At 45.7% G+C, this 14872-nt stretch overlaps 1 protein-coding gene across 1 annotated transcript; it reads right to left on the bottom strand.

Annotated features, from left to right (window-relative positions):
• Positions 1-1865: 1865 nt before the first annotated feature.
• Positions 1866-14628, bottom strand: LOC139283711 (rap guanine nucleotide exchange factor 1-like). The gene is made up of 23 exons (XM_070903736.1): positions 14604-14628; positions 14287-14432; positions 12690-12886; positions 12444-12600; positions 11544-11812; positions 10468-10582; positions 10117-10183; positions 9629-9751; positions 8658-8819; positions 7752-7975; positions 6591-6640; positions 6386-6509; positions 6233-6311; positions 5560-5644; positions 4875-4967; positions 4549-4737; positions 4381-4465; positions 4200-4294; positions 3412-3490; positions 3132-3233; positions 2930-3027; positions 2605-2745; positions 1866-2496 (listed from the first exon to the last, which is right to left on the bottom strand). Exons 1-23 carry the CDS (start codon positions 14626-14628, stop codon positions 2361-2363), a joined length of 2841 nt encoding a protein of 946 aa, XP_070759837.1. The 3' UTR covers positions 1866-2360.
• Between the last annotated feature and the right edge of the window lie 244 nt (positions 14629-14872).

Raw genomic sequence — 14872 nt, 5'->3', positions numbered from 1 at the left:
CCGGCATATATACACCGGCTCTTCTCTCCAGTTTTCGCCAGTTCATCCGTTTACCTGCGTGGTACTGAGTCTCCGCCTACTTATCCTGTAATCTCTCATTGTGAAGTGTATTTTGCTAACCTCTCATCTCCTGTGTCTCAGATCTACCTGCATTCCCTCTGTCTGCTCCACTCAAGCGTTTCCCTGGATCTCCCTCAAGCCTCCGCCACTACACCCCTCTGCACGCCAGCCTTTCTGCTCTCCGCCATTCACTGCCTCCTTCTCCCATCACCGGACCTCCTCTCCCTCACCTGGACCCCGGACATCTGAACATCCCCTGCTCCTTGTTCCTCAGCCCTTCACCTCCCTCTCTCTCTCTCTTAACTCTGTCAACTGCCTCTAAGTCTGCTCTTGAGTCCAAGTCCTATAGTAACCATAGCACAATAAGTCCCTGAGGACTCTCCAGCTGATCCAGAATGCTGCGGCACGTGTACTGACAGGAACCAGGAAGAGAGATCATATTTCTCCTGTATTAGCTTCTCTGCACTGGCTCCCTGTAAAATCCAGAATAGAGTTTAAAATCCTTCTCCTGACCTACAAAGCTCTTACTGGTCAGGCACCATCATATCTTAAAGAGCTCATAGTACCCTATTACCCCACTAGAGCACTGCGCTCCCAGAATGCAGGGTTGCTTGTGGTTCCTAGAGTCTCCAAAAGCAGAACAGGAGCCAGATCCTATCAAGCTCCTCTCCTGTGGAATCGGCTCCCAGTTTGGGTCCGGGAGACACACTCTACTTTTAAGAGTAGGCTTAAAACTTTGCTTTTTGATAAGGCTTATAGTAAAGGGCTGGCTCAGGCCTGCCTGGACCAGCCCCCTAGTTATGCTGCTATAGGCCTAGACTGCTGGGGGACTTCCCATGATGCACTGAGCTTTCCTCCTCCCCCTCTCCATCTCCATCTTTACACATTCATCACAGTCCAATGCATGTTAATAACTTTATATCTTCCCGGAGTTTCTTTGTGCTTTGTCGTCTCGCAGGTTCCTGTGGATCGTGGTCCTGGTACGCCTGGGTGCTGCTGCCATGGGCCTCTCATCACTACAGTTATTATTATTAGTCATAGTTCTGTTACTATTAAAGTTGATATTATTAATCATATCATCATTAAAAATGAATCAATCATATATCTCAGTTATTATTACAGCTGTAACTACTATTATCAGTCATATTTCCATTATTATTATAATTACAGATGCTATGGCTACTGCTAGTGCTACTATACATCTCTGCCTGTCTGTCTCTCTCTGTCCCTCTCTGTCTTTCTGTCTCTGTGTCTGTCTGTCTCTCTCTGTCTCTGTCTGTCTGTCTCTCTCTCTCGCCCACCTAGAGTCTGGTTCTGCTCAAAGGAGGTTCTTCCTCTCCTCTGTCGCCAAAGTGCTTCTCATGGTGGGACCTGTTGGTCTCTGTAATAACATTATAAAGAGTCGGTCTAGACCTGCTCTATCTGTAAAGTGTCTTTGTAAAGACTTTTGTTGTGATTTGGTGTTATATAAATAAAATTGAATTGAATTGTAATATTATACTGAAATACTGATTGTGTATATATATCGTAATATATAAAAAACAAACTCTGAAAATTCAATTGAGAAACTGTTTACAGATAAAATACAGGTAAAAAACAGGAATGTCTGTTGTAATTTAATCCAGCAAATAAAACACCTGACAAATAAAAATACTTCACACTGATAAAAAATCATTATCATAAATCAGTCCTGATGTTTGCAGCGTTGCACACAGCAGACTGATACACCCAAAGATATTCAAGGTTTTTTTTGTTTAAGCAGTCTGGAAAGAGAATAGTTAATAAATACAGTATATGAAGACAGATGAGGTGAGCGGCAATGTTTACTGGAATATTGTTGTGAATACATGTACAGTTCTGAGGTCAGATACAGGAAGAAGCCATGCCCACTGGGACTACAGGTTAGTCCACGTTAACACCTGGCTACCAGACCAGCTCCAGGCTAACCTTAGCTAACACCCGGCTAACCTCAGCTAACACCCGGCTAACCTATGTTTCAACAAAATGGCTAGGACAATTACAGGTTACTGCAGCAACAATCCAGATTAGCACATGTTAGCACACTATTAACCATGACTAGCCCAGTATGTGAACAGCTTTGAACAATCCTTGTTTCTGTGACACATTAGCACCAGACTATCACCAGTCTAGTCCACTTCAGTACCAGTTTAGCTCAGGTTAGCACCAGGTTTATCCACCTCATTCCTCAATATCAACAGTTAACGTTAAGCTACCATAGTTTAGCCTTGTAGCGATCCAGGTTAGCGCAGGTTAACTCAGTTTTGTCCTGTTTTAGTCTGTCATCTCTGATTGGCTCGCGGAGCATTTCGTGGGCGGAGTCTGAGAGAGAGTTCCCACAATGCTTCCTCTGCCAGGTGATCGCTGAAGTCATTAAAGAAGGATATGATGTCATCATTAGGCTGCAGAGAGTAAGGACTGCAGAGAGAGAGATATTTAGGTATTATTTCAAAAAGTGAATATAGATGAGGACATACTGCAATACTGCTAATTATAACAGGAAAAATAGTACTACAGCTAACTGACACTTGCTGGTAGCCCCTCAGAGTGTCCAGGATGTTAAACTGCTGCCAGCGTTTAGAGAAGTTGACCTTTGAACCCTGTGAAGTCATCAACGTGTCAGGATTCCCAAGGTGGACAAAGGTCAGGTCCTGAAGGATCAAACCCCTGGACAAACAGGCAGGTTAGAGAGAGACAGGTATGCAGTGGTGTTTACAGACTTCACAGGTAGGGTATATATAGTGGGGTATACAGGGTATTCACCTACGGGTAGGGTATATATAGTGGGGTATGTGGGGTATTAATCTACAGTTAGGGTATATATAATGGGGTATACGGGGTATTAACCTACAGGTAGGGTATACAGGGAGGTTCCACGTCAGCCAGAGCTGCTCTGTAGGCTCTGAAAGATGATGAGCTGTCAATCAAAGAGCTGTAATCTTCCAGAGCCTGGAAACATATAAACATACAAACATTTAACACACTTTACACACATGCCTCATTAACATATTCATTAATAAGTAGTAAGTAATAAGTAAGTAAGACACACAGACCTCAGCTGTGTTTCTCTGCCAGTCTAGGCGTCGTAGGGGTGCGGAATCCAGTGCTGACAGGATGGACAGGTATGAGTTAAAGTTGTTCAGCTTCCGCAGGTGCTACAGGAAAACACACACACACACACACACACACACACACACACACACACACTCTTTATTCTAAACCTGAGCACTGCCTTGAAGCTGCTTTAACTGTACAGGTGCAGCTTTGATTTAAATACAGCATCATTCCACATGAGCTCCACCCAGGCTCCTCCCTCTACCTGTGTGTGTTTACCTTCATGGTTTTCAGGAACTTCAGCAGTAGTTTCTCTCTGTCCTGAGGTTTGTCCTGAAGAATGATGACAGAACGCACCCTGAAATCACACAGAGGTGAGGTCTTATCAATTCGATAAATAGCTGAATAATAATTGTTTAAGAAACCAACTGAGCCTGTTTCTAATAAAAATATAGATTTTTAAATGTGTTCATATTTAAGGCCTCAGTCAGCCTCGAACCAAGTACTTGTACCCCTTTTCCAAAAGTGGACTCAAGGGACTTGGTCCAACAGTTTCTGTAACTAAAACTGACTTTCACACGTCACTCAGTGATTGGTCACCTCAGTGTGGAGGTGTGAAAGTGGGTGGGGTTTGAACTTCTCTTTCAAGTCTCTTTATTCATTCAATACACAGCTATTTCACTTTTGCTATTTCACGTGCAACACTTTGAATGTCTAACAGATGCAGAGACATGGAGACACAGAGAAACACAGAGACAACAGAGACACAGAGAGACATGGAGACACAGAGAGACATGGAGACACAGAGAGACACAGAGACACAGAGACAACAGAGTCACAGAGAGACAGAGAGACAAGGAGACACAGAGAGACACAGAGACAAGGAGACACAGAGAGACACAGAGACAGTGACAGAGACAGTGACAGAGACATGGAGACTCTGAGACACAGAGGTGATCAGGGACATGACCTCAGTGTGGACATCATATGAACTAGTTCATTTAAACTATTGTTAGTTGACAGAAGATGAAGAGTGTTGTGTATCAGCAAGTTGTGTCAGTGTTTACCAGAAGGAGACGTTGTTGAAGTGTTGGGTGAACTGTGTCAGGTTAGGACTCTTCTCCTCATTCTGCTCTTTAGACCACAGCAACATCTCTGGAAGCTAGACAGGTGAGACAGACAGGTGAATGACAGACAACTGACGGAGAAAAACTGGAACAAGTGAAAGATTAAAGTAAAACTTTGTACCTCAATCTTGCAAAAGAGCTCAGAGTCCAACAGAGTCAACTGTTCAGCTAAATCCTGACTCTTGAAGTCCAGAAGAGTTCCAGGTCTAAAAGAGGACAAGAGAGGTGTTCATGTCTGAGTGAGTGAAAGAATTGTCAGTCATCCAAGAGGTCAGGGGTCAAAGGCTACCTGGCAGCCACGCCCCTGGCTGCGAGGGGGCGGAGTGATTGAGGAGAGCCAATCAGCTGCCACCTCTGCTCCATCTTGGACAGGATGTTGGAGCGCAGCAGGTGGGCCAGTCCCAACTCTCCACCAATCAGGAGGCTGAACACCAGGTCCATCAGCAGCAGCAGTAAATCAGAGTCCAGCTCTATCGCACTGCACACACAAACATTATTCACACCTGTTCAATGAGGCCAAAAGTATGTGGACAGCTCCCAGTGCCCTGCCAGAGAAAAACTAATGAGCAACATTTGTTTTCTCCAGATAATGAGATTACTACGTTGTGATCTCACCACAGCTCGTCGACCACTCTGACCAGCAGATGAAAAGTCTTCTTGGCAGCTGTCAGGTCTGCAGGTTCATGTGCTTCACACAGGTGTCTGTACGTGTTGATGGTTAAAGATTCACAACAAACTAAAGTCTGGACTGAAACTGTCATCAAGCTGTCTGTGAACCATGAGGCACCTTAAACACCTGGAGAACCGACCAGAAGAACAGGTGAGATAAAAGAAAATCTGAAACATAAAGCATCAGATCGTCTGCATATAAAGACACTTTCTGATCTGTGATATTCTGTCAGCCTCTTTCTCACTTGCAACACGCCGGTCTGCAACGTTCTGAAACCTGCCAGTTTACACCAACGCGACTAGATGAGACGGCGTATCGTTTCCATAGCAACCACTCTCTCTCTTTCCAGGCTTTTTCTTTAGCTAGATATCATTTGTAATGTCTTAAAAAAGTGAGGATGGTGATAGTGAGTAAGAAAACATAAAATGAGAGGAATTTGAATCTTCAATGAAATACCCAGAGGGCTCATGCAAATGTATGCCGTGAACATGAGACAGGAAATCTCCCCTCTTTTGTCAATTTCTCCCATCAAATGGATGGTGTTCTTCTCTTTCCTCTGACCAATCACAGAGATCACAATCTGACCAGTCCTGATGAAGGTTTATACAGCTGATGACTCAGAGAGGATATCTGTGCTGTAGTTTGCTGATGACATCATTCGGGCTGATGAAGCTCCTGTAGGTGGCGAGGAAGGCTTCACGGTACATGCCCTGTTCTACACACACACACACACACACACCAGTGCATCAGTTATTTACGGTAAGATAATTATTTTGCATCATGTTGTTTCAGTAGGAACTGAAGTTCAGGTTGCTGTTTCTGGAGGAGGGTGGGGGGGTCAGTTATGGAGCAGGAGTGTGCAGCAGACTAACTGGTCCCAGTAAAGTTCTATTGTGGAAAATGTCAAAAATGCTGTGTAAGCATGTGAATGTAAGATAATAACTTTGTTGTGCCATAAGTTCCCATCTGGCTGTATCACTTTACATGTGTATAAATATTTTTATTTTTAGTGCTATGTGTATATTTTTGCTAAACATTGCGATGGACAATAATGTTTTTCTGATTCTGATTCAAATGTGAATAATATTTGTTGTTTTTCTTTCACAAGTTAGACCCAATAAATCCACGGAAGTTTACTGATTGTGTGCGCAAGATACAACTAATTTCTATGCTATAACTAACCAGCTAATTAGCTAACTAACTATCAGTCATCTTGTTTCCGGTGGGAATCACAAATTGGTTGCTTTTGGGAATTTTAATAAATATTAATAATAATAAAGTAAGGACTGAGATGAAGACTTACCGGGGCTCCTGTCAGTCTCTGTGGCATAGACCAATAGGATCTCAGGAGAGGCTGCTTTCACGTCCTGCCCCTCCTCCTCCTGAGACAGACACAGGTGAGTTAGGAGTAAGGACACTAAATGAACTGTCCAGAGGTCAGAGGTCAGGACTGTACCTCAGATTTCATTGTGATTCTGTGAAGGATCTCCTGTTGGTCGGTCACTAACACCTCCTCCTGCTCCTCCAGCTGTTCCCTGCTCCTCCTGCCATGCTCTGCCTCCTGCTGGAGACTGTGGGAGCTGCAGAACAGAGCAGCGTCACTGCCTCTGTGTCGGTGTGTGTTGTGTACTGCGTGTTGTGTGTCTGTCTGTGAGTGTCACCTGTCTCCGGTCTGGTCCTCTTCGAACTGACTGTAGCTTTCAGCTGAATCCTGATGAAGACAAGAACAAACTGAATCAGATAAACTCCAGATAACAATGTGATCAGGTCGCAGAGCTCCTGCTTCATCATCATCACGTGATGAAGCTTTGTAATCTCCTTCAGGCTGCAGCACGTTACCGGATCTGATCTGTCTCACAGCGCTTCTTTTTAACGTCCTCTATATGGAGAGTTTGAGACCAAAGACCAGGTCCCACAATGTGAGGAATTATCTGACCTCTTATGTCATCAAGTTATATACTAAGTATGAGTCAGCTGATGATTATTATCATATTGGTGGCTGACGATGTCAACTGTCACTCATGTACATATTTCCATATTAAGTTTTATCTGTGTGTGTTCTGACCTCTACTGGCTGTGAGAACGGCAGGAAGCAGTAATAAAACCATTGAAGGAGAAGTAATCACCTGTACTATACTGTCTCGTCCATTTCTATCAGTACACCTGTCATGTCATGAAGATCATTTGATCATTGATTCATTGATCATCATCATTTTTAAGTGCTTTAACTTCTTAATTTAAAGATAAATTCAAACCAGCTGCCACACGATGAACAAGCTATAATATATATACATATATAAGTCACCTGCGACTCTGCTTAAGGTGCGCCCGGGCTTTGAAGCCAGTTTGACCAAATCGTGTCATTAGAACTTCCGGGTCCGTCACGTGATGCACACTGGCCCAAAAAGTCTTTTCTCATAGACTTACATTGAGAGAGAGACATTTTTTTGAGGTTCATCAACTTCCCAGTCCGAACGCTTAAACAGCTCTTATTTAAATCATTACGTCCTAAAAGGTGTGGAGTTTTGTTCCGAGTCACTGTCACTGTCGGTCATATGATCATAGGAATGAACGGGGCCCGCCTCCGAGGCTGTCCAGTTCTTTTTATACATCCACTGTCTCTACAACCAATCAGCTTGTAGCAAAGTCAGCTGGTCATCCCGACCCTCACCATACCATCCTCACTCATATTTAAAGTGGCAGGTTGCAGAGCGTTGCAGACCGGCGGTCTCGTGGTGACCCGGGTTTAAACTGGTGAACTGTCTCTTTAAGCAACTGAGAGCTCAGGTGAAACCACCTGGCTGTGTATCGCTTGTCTGTACCTGTTGTCTCTTCTTTGGTGGTAGAACTGGAGCAGGAAGGTCAGGGGAGGGGGCGGAGTCTGCCGTGTGAGTTTCCAGGTGTGCATCCAGTTGTGTGAGGTGGTAGGTGGTCTCAACCTCTCGCTGCCTGCTGCTGTATCGCTGGCTGGAGGTCAAAGGTCGCTGGTAGAAGATGGCTGCTGACTGAGCGCTATATGACGAAAAGACCTGGAGGTACTGATGGACTGAACACAGACAGAAAGACAGACAGACAGACAGGTGGAGAGAGAGAGAGACGGACAGACAGGTGGAGAGAGAGAGAGAGAGACAGACAGACAGGTGGAGAGAGAGAGACAGACGAATGGACGGACAGACGGACAGACAGACAGACAGACAGGTGGAGAGAGAGAGATAGACGGACAGGTGGAGAGACAGACAGACAGACAGACAGGTGGAGAAAGAGAGACATACAGGTGGAGAGAGAGAGACAGACGAATGGACGGACAGACAGACAGACAGACAGGTGGAGAGAGAGAGACAGATATCCTATTAAACAGAGACTGGATACAGCAGCTGCTCTTCATCACAGAGAAAAAGTTTCAGCTGTTCGTCTTCATCACTGCTGCTGTATGGCTTATTGGTGGATTATTATGGATCATTGATGGATTATTGGGGATTATTGGTGGATTATTGGTGATTATTGCTGGATAATTGATGGACTATTGGTGGATTATTGATGGATTATTGGTGATTATTGATGGACTATTGGTGGATTATTGATGGATTATTGGTGGATAATTGGTGGATAATTGATGGATCATTGATGGATTATTGGTGGATTATTGATGGATCACTGATGGATCATTGATAGATCATTGGTGGATTATGGATCAACCTGTATCAAAAATCTGCTCTGTTTTTACTCACTGTGTCGTTTCTTCTCAGGGAGGGGGGGGGGCATCTTGCTGGGGGACAGAGGGGAGGAGAGTGACTCATCAGGAACAACGGCATCATCACATTGGGTGGGGCTCTGTTCTGGAGTAAGGGGGTCAAATCCAAAAGAAGGGGAGGCCTGAGGATTGGTAGTTCCTGTTGTTCAGAAGAGCAGAGAGGAGTCAGACAGACAGAGGCAGACAGACAGAGGCAGGCAGACAGACAGACAGACAGAGGCAGACAGACAGACAGACAGACAGACAGACGCAGACAGAGAGGCAGACAGACAGACAGAGGCAGACAGACAGAGGCAGACAGACAGACAGACAGACCGACAGACAGAAACAGACAGAAACAGACAGACAGAGAGACAGAGGCAGACAGACAGACAGACAGAGGCAGGCAGACAGACAGAGAGAGTCAGACAGTCAGAAAGACAGACAGACAGGCAGAGAGAGGCAGACAGAGTGAGAGGCAGACAGGTAGACAGACAGACAGAGAGAGGCAGACAGAGAGACAGACAGACAGACAGACAGAAAGGCAGAGGCAGACAGACAGACAGAGAGAGTCAGACAGTCAGAAAGACAGACAGACAGAGACAGACAGACAGGCAGAGACAGACAGAGAGACAGACAGACAGACAGACAGAGACAGATAGGCAGAGGCAGACAGAGAGACAGACAGAGACAGATAGGCAGAGGCAGACAGAGAGACAGACGGACAGAGACAGTCAGACAGACAGACAGACAGACAGGCAGAGGCAGACAGACAGAGAGAGTCAGACAGAGACAGACAGACAGACAGAGGCAGACAGACAGACAGACAGAGGCAGGCAGACGGACAGAGAGAGTCAGACAGTCAGAAAGACAGACAGACAGGCAGAGAGAGGCAGACAGAGTGAGAGGCAGACAGAGAGAGTCAGACAGAGACAGACAGACAGACAGGTAGCTGAGGTGTTTCCTCACCTGCAGCGCTGCGACGTCTCTTCTCTGGCAGGGCGGGGGGGAATGAGGAGGGATGAGGAAGAGGAGGGAGAGTCTCAGAGGAGGAGAGGTCAGTGTGGAGGAAGTCATAGTCTGGATCCTCCTCTGAGAGAGAGACAGTCAGAGAGACAGACAGAGAGAGAGAGAGAGACTGTTAACTAAGTTAAGTTCTTCAACCATATATATATATATATATATATATATATATATACACACACACAACACCAATAATGATTAACCCTAATAATTAGTTTTGTGTATGTGTGTTTGTCCTGCAGAAGGCAGCAGTGAGCCTTCAACACCTCGCTGCAGACAGGAAGAAACAGCAAACACTACTTCCTGTTTCAGTCAACTGACAGGAAGTGATGTCACTCACACCCCACTGCTGACTGGAAATGTACGGGTGTGTGTGTGTGTGTGTGTGTGTGTGTGTGCGCGTGTGTCTGTGTGTGTGCGTGCATGCGTGTTACCACAGTGTGTGTTCTCAGCAGTAGAGTCTGCAGACGAAGAAGAGCAACGCTTCAAACTGTCATCCTCCTCCTGTAACACACACACACACACACACACACACACACACACACACACACACACACACACACACACACACATTAATAAACACAAATACATTTACATCTGCTGGGTTTTTTTTGTCTCAGATTTGATGAAACCAGTTTGAATCTGGTTTAAAGACTTTCTGATGTTTGAATCTGATTCTGTTTCTGAAGAGAAGTTACTGTTACTAAGACGACCTGTGTGTAATTATCACATATAAACAGTGTATTTCTGAGTCAGTGTGAATGAAAGCGGTCACATGTGCGTACCTGTTGTACCTGTCTGTCTACTTCAGGCTCTCGTCTCATTGGTGCTACTATGGCGACCCTGCAGGGGGCAGGGCCTGATGATGACTGACGCTTTTTAGGCGGCAGGGCTGGAGGACTGAGGGAAGACAGACAAACAGACAGACAGATTAATTAGAGGATGATGTCTCCAGCTTCTGTGTGCTGTGAGTCTCTAACTGGTGGTGCAGTGGTTACACTGTCACATGGGCAGGACCTAACCCTACGGTGGTCCTGATGGAGGCAGCATGGCGGCTCGGTGTGTGAATGTGTGAATGAGACCAAGCTGTGAAGCTCTTTATAGGTGAAGTCCGTCCCTTTAAGAAGACATCTTCACATCTTCTTCTTCACTGAACAGCAGCAGGAGGTGATGTCACATGACCTACTAGGATTTTAAAGTTTAAAGTTGTTGATTTCCATAAAAAGAAACAAGGAGAAGCTGAAACTGTCTCTCTCACTTCTTCTCCTTCCTGCTGTCGTTCAGTTAACAGAGACAGGAAGTGCAGAGACAGGAGGGGGGAGGACGACACGTGACGTGTTTAGTCTTTCTACTTCCTGTTATATAGATCTATTTCTGCTCTTCACATAGCTGACTGAAAGTGCCTGTTCTCTCCTCACAGCTTCAAAGTCAGTTCAGATTCCCTGACAGCAGAATATCTGATAGAGGAGCAACGTTAAACCTAACAGCCGAGTCCCTCCTGAAGGTCTGGGGGGGCTCAATAACAGACCACATGAACTGAATATCTAATACTTTCATAATATTTGAATTGGGGCAAGACATGAAAATACCAAATACCAATAATGTGATGGAAGTCAGCTGACCGGTGGTGTCCTCTACATATCTGTACGTTGGAACATGTGTATCAGGGACACTGTGGTTTAAACAGAGACCACTGAGAACAGCTGGTGTGTTCACTGTCGCTAGTTAACATGAACACCAACGTGCAGCCGGAGGAGGTCAGTGAATGCAACACATCCAGTGTGTTTAACACTGAATGCTGAGCTTCCTTTCTGCTTTTGGAGGATCTGTTGACATGTCTGGTCGGTTGTCGGTTACTCACCTCAGTCCCTGGGGGAGGGACTCTGTAAAGGGCATCAGGGGTTTGGGAGGAGCTAAAACTGTCTGCTCCTCCCCTCTGCTCTCCATCCTCAACCCCTCCTCCTCCTCCTCCTCCTCCTCTGCAGGAGCTCCAGGACTCCTGCGGGTAGAAGTCCTGTCTGATGTCTGCTGCTCGTCAAACCCACCTAGCTGTCCCACAGCAGCCTGTAATTGGACAGGAGACAGGGGGGAGGGGCCATCTTGTCTCTCTGCAGCCAAACGAACCAGTTCCTGACAGACAAACAGGTGATTACAACACAACAGAATCACATGCTGCTAGGACAGGACAGGATGGAGAGCACAATGAGGACAACAAGAGGACAAAATAATAGGACAGAGGAAGACAAGACAGGACAAGGCTGAGGATGACAGGATGGACAATAAGAACAAGATAAATCAGGACATGGAAGGACAGTAAGAAAAGGCTAGGGCAGGGAAAGACAAGGCAGAATACAGGACGGGACAGGACAATAAGAACAAGACAAAATACCAATTATTTTTGTCAGGGCAAAGCAGGACAGGACAAGAAAGGCCAAGAAAGACCAAAAAAGGACAGGAAGAGACAAGAGGTAAAAGACAAGACAGGGCAAGGCAGGGTGAAATAGCTTTGGAAAAGAAGAAGAGGACAAAATAATAGGACAGAATTTGACAGCAAAACCGCAAAGGACATGAGAAGACAGGCCAAAGAGGACAAAAAGTACATTGAGAAAAAAAATATGACAGGCCAGAACTAGACCAACAACAAGACCAGTGAGGGACAGGTCATGAAAGGACAATTCATCCTTTGCTCTCAGTTCGTCTACGTCAGTGTCCACTTTCATTCAAACCAGGACACAAACACCAGTCTATCATTTGTCCTCACCTTGACCCCATCCAGCACAGCCCTGATCATCGTGGTAACGCTGGCTGTGGACTCTTTGCTGTCATGGGCGACACCTTGCAGCATCACCTGATCAGTCCAGCGAATCAGCTGAGCCACAGACTGGTAGAGACGAGTGAGACAGGAAGCGATGGTCTTACTGCAGAGAGGACAGACAGGGACGTCTACGGGTCAGGAGACAGGTCACTCATTGATGTTCAAGGTCAAAGGTCAACACGTGTCACTTACCTATTGTGTAGGTGTGGCTCCAGCTGGACTAGAGTCTGGACTTCCTCCAGGACTCCACCTGACGCCCCTCCCAGCAGTCCGCCCACCACAGACTGGTTCAGGACCAGTTTGTCCACTCCCAGTCTGTCCACCAAAGCTTTGAAGTACTGCAGAGAGCTGACGACGGCCAGCTGCTGGTTCGCTAACACACACACCGACTGACACACACAGCTTAAATGAACAACATTTCCCATGAGCCCACTGACTGTAGATGATATCATATGTTTCAAACATACGTTCTGTGTAACAAAGTAGAGGTGTGGCTCTAATGAAAGACTAGACTCCAGGTGCATTATGGGAAATGTTGGATCCATTGTTTTTGGACTCAAAGTCAGGATATCTTGACCTGCTGCTCAGATTTCTGCTCACATGGAAACAGCTATCTTAGCTTAGCATAAAGACTGGTAACAGATGGAAAAAGCTAGCCTGGCTCTGTCCAAAGGTAACAGAATCCACCTTCCAGCACCTCTAACACTCATTAACATGTCATATCTGGTGTTGTGCTGGAGCTGTGTGTGTTTTGCAGTGTATGTGTGTGTTTTGCAGTGTATGTGTGTGTGTCTTGTGTTGCAGTGTGTATGTGTACCTTGTGTTGCAGTGTGTTCCCTCTTGTTGCAGTGTGTATGTGTACCTTGTGTTGCAGTGTGTGTGTGTGTGTGTGTGTGTGTGTGTGTGTGTGTGTGTGTGTGTACCTTGTGTTGCAGTGTGTGTGTGTGTGTACCTTGTGTTGCAGTGTGTGTGTGTGTGTACCTTGTGTTGTAGTGTGTGTACCTTGTGTTGCAGTGTGTGTGTGTGTGTGTGTACCTTGTGTTGTAGTGTGTATACCTTGTGTTGCAGTGTGTGTACCTTGTGTTGCAGTGTGTGCATGTACCTTGTGTTGCAGTGTATGTACCTTGTATTGTAGTGTGTGTACCTTGTGTTGCAGTGTGTGCATGTACCTTGTGTTGCAGTGTATGTACCTTGTATTGTAGTGTGTGTACCTTGTGTTGCAGTGTATGTGTGTGTGCTGCAGTGTACGTGTGTGTGCTGCAGTGTACGTGTGTGTATCTTGTGTTGCAGTGTGTGTGTGTGTATGTACTTTGTGTTGCAGTGTGTGTATCTATATGTGTGTGTACCTTGTGTTGCAGTGTGTGTGTGTGTGTGTGTGTGTGTGTGTACCTTATGTTGTAGTGTGTGTACCTTGTGTTGCAGTGTGTGTGGGTATGTACTTTGTGTTGCAGTGTGTGTATCTATATGTGTGTGTACCTTGTGTTGCAGTGTGTGTCTATGTGTGTACCTTGTGTTGCAGTGTGTGTGTGTGTGTGTGTGTACCTTATGTTGTAGTGTGTGTACCTTGTGTTGCTGCTCTACCTGCTCTACCTTGTGCGACACTGCTAACCATCGCACCACTATGCCGTGTGTGTGTGTGCGTACCTTGTGTTGCAGTGTGTGTACCTTGTGTTGCAGTGTATGTGTGTGTGCTGCAGTGTACATGTGTGTATCTTGTGTTGCTGCCCTACCTTGTATGACAGTGCGACCACTGCACCACTATGCCGTGTGTGTGTGTGTGTGTGTATACCTTGTGTTGCAATGTGTGTTCATGCAGGTTCAGATCAGGTGGTTTGATTCTCTGTGATGGGGTGTATTTGATTCGCTCAGAACGTCTGATCCGCTGCGGGTGGAGCTTATCTTTCAGCTTCAAGGTGAGAGACACAAACTGGGAAGCTGGAGAGGCAGAGGAGCATTATCATCACCAAAATTTACAAAAATAAAAGCATCTCAGTTAAAATTGAAAGAATAAACTCTGAAGTAAGCTGACAGGAAGTGAATGTTTTTAGCCTGTGGTGGCTAACAGTTAGCATATGAGACAGAAGGAGCAGGAGAAGAGGAGCTTACCTGTCTTACTTTCAGCTCGGGACATGTCTGCAGGTGGACAGAGTCAGACAGACAATCGGACAGACAGAAAGTCAGATAGACAGACAGACAGCCGTCCAATCAGCAGAGTGACAGTTTAATCCTCTGGTTTCATGTTATACAGCTCACACTCTGCTGTCTCTCTCTCTGTCTGTATGTCTTTGTCGCTCTACCTTCTTCCTGTTTTTGACTCTCTTCCTTCGTCTTTCTCTTCTTCCTCTTTCTGTCTCAGTTGAACTAAATTCAGTCAG

The sequence above is a fragment of the Enoplosus armatus genome, chromosome 4 (genome assembly GCF_043641665.1).
Source record: "Enoplosus armatus isolate fEnoArm2 chromosome 4, fEnoArm2.hap1, whole genome shotgun sequence".
In the NCBI taxonomy this organism is placed as follows: domain Eukaryota; kingdom Metazoa; phylum Chordata; class Actinopteri; order Centrarchiformes; family Enoplosidae; genus Enoplosus; species Enoplosus armatus.
Note: the sequence above shows the minus strand (reverse complement) of the source record. Positions and strands in the feature narration are given on the sequence as shown.

Excerpts from the sequence above, each read along its gene's own strand:
- LOC139283711 (XM_070903736.1), bottom strand. The coding sequence starts at position 14,628 with ATGTCCCGAGCTGAAAGTAAGACAG. Across the intron at positions 4,466-4,548 it reads GCCAGGGGCGTGGCTGCCAG|ACCTGGAACTCTTCTGGACT; the intron begins GTAGCCTTTGAC and ends GTCCTCTTTTAG. Across the intron at positions 3,491-4,199 it reads TTCAACAACGTCTCCTTCTG|GGTGCGTTCTGTCATCATTC; the intron begins GTAAACACTGAC and ends GTGTGATTTCAG.